Here is a 4,946-nt window from a genome sequence, read left to right as displayed (position 1 = left end):
AAAAAAAAAGAAAAAGAAAAGAAAAGAAAAGAAACGAAAAGAAAAGAAAAGAAAATCTCAGTACACGGAGAGACAAGGGAGGGATTGGCAGTGAGGAAGAGACGGGATCAAATGGTGGAGAAATGGCTGTGGTGTCAGAGGACCTAATAGGCCAGGATGAGCAAGGTAGTGCAATGTACTGGGTACTTCCCTGTTGCTATGCTCCTGTGTTGTATAATACCCTTCAAAAAGGACATCATTGTGACCTCTCTACAGGATAGGAAACTGAATCTAGGCCAGGTGAAATTAGGTGTGGCCTGTAATGAGGGGTGATGTGGGTGTCTCGGTAGGTATAAGGATGAGTCCCCAGGAGTAACATTCAGGGAAAGAGAGGAAAGGGGTCCTGAAATCTCAAGCCCCTCTGTGGTTTCTCCAGCATCCATGTCTACAGAAAGCCTGAGCCCCACGCCTGGCCCTGAGAGCAGCCGCTGGAGCCTGGTAAGGACCAGGGTGATGGAGATGGTGGAGCCACTGGTAACCAGAACCAGGAACAGATGGCAGTGGTTCTGGTGAGACAGCCCTGGTGCTTGGCTGGGAGGGGACACCAGAGTTAGGAGGGGAAAGAGAGCCTGTGGCTAGATCCTGGGTCTGAGGGAGGAGAGCTGGGGACTGGATCCCTGGGTCTGAGGGAGGAGGGCAGGGCCTGGACCCCTGGGTCTGAGGGAGGAGTACAAAGACTCTGGAATCTTGAGTCTGAAGAAGGTCATAAGTAAAAGGGATCCGAACCCCTGTAGTATCTGGTTTGTCACCTGATGTCATCTGAGATGCCCCCTTTACACAGGGGCCCTGGAGCTGTCCAGGGCTTTATACAGACCTACTATGAAGATCACCTGAAAGACCTGGGTCCCCGAACTCAGGCCTGGCTGCAGAGCTCCAGAGATGACCTCCTAAACAAGACCCACAGCCTGTGTCCCAGACTGCTGTGCAGAGACCGGACTCAGGGTTAAAGTGCCACGTCCCTCCCTCCCCTGGCACCCACAATAAAGGTGTTTGTTCTTGATCTGTGTCCGCGGACGCATAGCTCCTCTTGAGGCCAGAGGTCAACCTTCCGTCATATCTAGGAGTTAATAAGTGGAAAAGCTGTCACCTGACTGGGGAGGACACAAGGAAAGCTTTAAGGGAAGGGGCCAAAGTGATAACCCTCCCCCTGTGGCAGGTTCCGGCTTGATGAGAGCAGGAGACTTCCAGGCACCAGGTCAGATTCAAGAGGCAAAGTCTTAGAGGCCGGTGTGGGTCAGATGACCCACATTCTCACAATGTCTCCCTCTTCCCAGAACATGCAGACCTTATGCAGTATTCCAAGTGGGTTCTGCAAATCCAGAAAGCCCTCCACAATACCCAACCACTATCTCTCTCAGGAATTGGGGGATTGTCTCTCTTTTGTGGGAGACGGTAGGGGAAAGCTCTAGGGATCAAACCCAAGGCCCAACACATGCCTGGTAACTCCCCATCACTGAGCCCCAGCCCCAGCCCCAGCCCCAGCTTCCTCCTCCTCCTCCTCCTCCTCCTCCTCCTTCTTCTTTTTATGTATGTATGAGTACACTGCAGCTGTCTTCAGACACACCAGAAGAAGGGCATCAGATCTCATTACAGATGGTTGTGAGCCACCCTGTGGTTGCTGGGATTTGAACTCAGGACCTCTGGAAGAGCAGTCAGTGCTCTTAACTGCTGAGCCATCTCTCCAGCCCCCCCTCCCCCCAGCCTTCTTTTTAAAACTACATTTATTGAGGGGATGACAAGGTACCTGAGTGGTTAATGTGACAGACTGCCAATTGTTACATCTGTGTGTGTGAGTGTGAGCGCACGCGCGCACGCGCGCGTGTGCAACAGCCACCAGCCATGCATAGGACATCAGAAGACAACCTTCAAGCATTTGTTCTCTCCCTTTACCTGGGGGACTGAATGCAGGTCATCAGTTAGGTAGCAAGCTCCGTTACAGGATGGGCCAGCTGTCCTGGAACATGCTCTGTAGACCAGGCTGGCCATGGTGGTATAAACCCGCAATCCCAGCACTTGGAAGATCAGAACACCCTCAGGTACACAGAGCACTCTGGGGGTAGCCTGAACTACATGAAACCCTGTCTTTGAATAAAACCATAACAAAGCCTTTTCATTTTCAGATAAAAATCTTGCTAAGTTGCCCAGTGGTTCCTGGGCTCACTCTGAATTCTTGATCCTCCTGCCTCAGCCTTCTGAAAGAGCTTGAGGTTACCGCCCTGCCCAGTCTATGGGTGGCGACTTCTCAAAGTGGGGCTCCCCTGTGGTTTGACCTGACAGGAAGTGTCACTGGCCATTACCCTTCCAGGCCTGCCACTCCACCCCCCTCTGTGGCTCTGTTGGCCAGGACTTTGGCCTAGGACGGAGCAGCTGCCTGATATGGAAGGAGGGGGCCCTCCAGAGCTATAAAGCCTGCCGACCCACTGGGGTTAGCCAGGATAGTCCCTTCCTGCCCACTGCATTCAGGTAAGAGGTGGACCGAGGGGCAGAATATGAGGGGGGCAAGGATTCCTAAAGCAGAAAATTACAGGATAAATTGCCTTAGATGTCTGTCTTACAATGATGGGATTGAAAGATTCTCTCTCTCTCTCTCTCTCTCTCTCTCTCTCTCTCTCTCTCTCCCCTCTCCCTCCCTCCCTCCTTCCTCCTTTCTTTATTTTGGGACAAGGTTTCACTATGTAGCCCAGCCCAGGTTAGACTTGAACTTCCATTCCTCCTGTCTCAGTCTGACTAGCGTTGGTGTGCCTGACTAAAACCGTGGACTTTAAATTTGTTGTACTTGGCCTGACTCCCAGGTTTCGTCTCTACCTCTTTCTCTCTTTTTTTTTTTTTTTTTTTNGTTTTTTGAGACAGGGTTTTTCTGTGTAGCCCTGGCTGTCCTGGAACTCACTCTGTAGACCAGGCTGGCCTCGAATTCAGAAATCCGCCTGCCTCTGCCTCCCGAGTGCTGGGATTAAAGGCGTGTGCCACCACGCCTGGCTTCGTCTCTACCTCTTTCTAAGACATCATTCATTCATTCATTCATTCATTCATTCTGTGTGAATGGATGTTTTGCATCTGTGTGTCTGTGCACCACCTGTGTGCCTGACTCCCTAGAGAAGCCGGAAGAGGACATTGAACACCCTGGGACTACACTTAACAGCTGGTTGTGAACTGCCTCATAGTGGGAATTGAACCCAGGACCTCTGGAAGGACAGTTAGTGCTGTCCCAGCTACTGAAACCCTCCTACCCCCGTTGCTTTCCGGCCTGGATCTCAGTCCCTTGCTGTCTCAGTTTCTCATCCCCAAACATGAATGACGATGCTGTGCCCTGATTCATTATACAACCCTCGGCATATGGGAGAGGACACACCTGTGAGAGGACATATGTGAGAGGACACATATGTGAGCAAAGCAGGGATACTCTCAAGACTGAAGACACTCAGTCAGAAGCGTCTGGTGTGACAGGTGTTCCAGGGTGCCTCTCCGTCTGTCTGTCTGTCTGTCTGTCTCTGTCTCTGTCTCTGTCTCTGTCTCTCCCTGAGACAGACAGGATTTCTCTGTGTAACAGAGCCCTGGCTGTCTGGACTCAATTTATAGAGCAGGCTGGCCTTGAATTCACAGAAACCTGCCTGCCTCTGCCTCCAGCAGGCTGGGTTTATTTAAGGCGTGCCCCACCCCGCCTGGCGACCTTGGACTTCCGATCCTCCTGCCTCCACCTCTGAAATACTGGGATTGCAAGATGGTACCACCACTGCCAGGCCAGCTAAATTACTTTTTCTTACACTTTGTTATTTATTTGTTTATGTGTTTGTTTGTTTACATGTGTGTGCATGTGCCGTGCACACACGTAGAAGTCAGAGGGTGACTTGCAGGAATAGGGTCTTTCCTTCCAGCACTTGGTTCCCAGGATTTGAACCCAAGTCCCCTGGCTTGGTGGCAGATACACTTGCTGGCTGAAGTGTCTCACACAGTGTGCCCAGCATCACCCTCATGGGTTTTAACAAAGAATTTATTTGTTTGTTTCAAAAAGGTTTGTTTATATTTCCTACTAGCCCAGGGCTTTTAGGCCTCATGACAGCTTTCATGAATGAATGAATGAATGAATGAACGAATGAAAAGATGTGTCTCAGCTTCCTTGTCTGCCTTCCGGTAACATGTAGGAGACCTGAGTGACATCCCTACCACTTAAAAAAAAATGTCCCTGGCCATTGTGTCACATGACTGACATCTTGGCACCCTAGAGACAGAGGCAGGGGACTGCTGTGAGTTCAACTCCAGCCTGATTTACTAGTTTTTTGCTTTTGTTTGTTTGTGTGCTTGCATATTTATTAGAAAACTCAGGCAGGGAGTGTCAAAATCTGGAGTTGTAGCTCAGAGGGTGGAGTGCTTGCCTGGGATGCTCAGGGTTCTCGGTCTGAGTCTCAGTACCACATGAAACGAGATATGGTGGCACACACATGTGATCCCAGCATTCCAGGGGTGGAGGTAGGACAACCAGGAGTTCAAGGCCAGCCTAGTGTACTCCGTCAATTTGAGGCCGGCTTCGGCTATCTGAGACTTTGTTGGTTTTTGTTTTTTGCTTTCTTTTTTTTTTTAAGTGGGGCCTTGAGACGTGGCTCGGTGGTTGAGAGTGTTGCTCTTACAGAAGACTGGGGTTTAGCTGGGTTTTGGTGGCACTCACTTTTAATCCTAGCACTGTTCAAGGACAGCCTGGTCTACAGGGCAAGTTCCAGAACAGCCAAGGCTACACAGAGAGACCCTGTCAAAAACGAAATAGACGGGCGTGGTGGCGCACGCCTTTAGTCCCAGCACTTGACTTGGGAGGCAGAGGTAGGCGGATTTCTGAGTTCGAGGCCAGCCTGGTCTACAGAGTGAGTTCCAGGACAGCCAGGGCTATACAGAGAAACCCTGTCTCGAAAAACAAAAAC

The 4,946-nt window shown here is 50.7% G+C and overlaps 2 protein-coding genes across 2 annotated transcripts in view; both read left to right on the top strand.

Moving 5' to 3' along the window:
• Apoc4 (apolipoprotein C4) overlaps nucleotides 1-1,043 on the top strand; it is a 5,279-nt gene extending 4,236 nt beyond the window's left edge. Inside the window, exons 2-3 of the mRNA XM_021219802.2 lie at nucleotides 416-548; nucleotides 821-1,043. Coding sequence (XP_021075461.1) covers nucleotides 416-548; nucleotides 821-986 — 299 coding nt within the window. The 3' untranslated portion in view covers nucleotides 987-1,043. The remainder of the gene's footprint in view (nucleotides 1-415; nucleotides 549-820) is intronic.
• Nucleotides 1,044-1,192: 149 nt separating this feature from the next.
• The window catches only part of Apoc2 (apolipoprotein C2), a 5,454-nt gene continuing 1,700 nt past the window's right edge, over nucleotides 1,193-4,946 (top strand). Inside the window, exons 1-2 of the mRNA XM_029532055.1 lie at nucleotides 1,193-1,266; nucleotides 2,345-2,502. The gene's annotated coding sequence lies outside the window, so the exon portion shown is untranslated. The remainder of the gene's footprint in view (nucleotides 1,267-2,344; nucleotides 2,503-4,946) is intronic.

Source organism: Mus pahari, chromosome 19, assembly GCF_900095145.1.
Source record: "Mus pahari chromosome 19, PAHARI_EIJ_v1.1, whole genome shotgun sequence".
Taxonomy (NCBI): Eukaryota; Metazoa; Chordata; class Mammalia; order Rodentia; family Muridae; genus Mus; species Mus pahari.
Note: the sequence above shows the minus strand (reverse complement) of the source record. Positions and strands in the feature narration are given on the sequence as shown.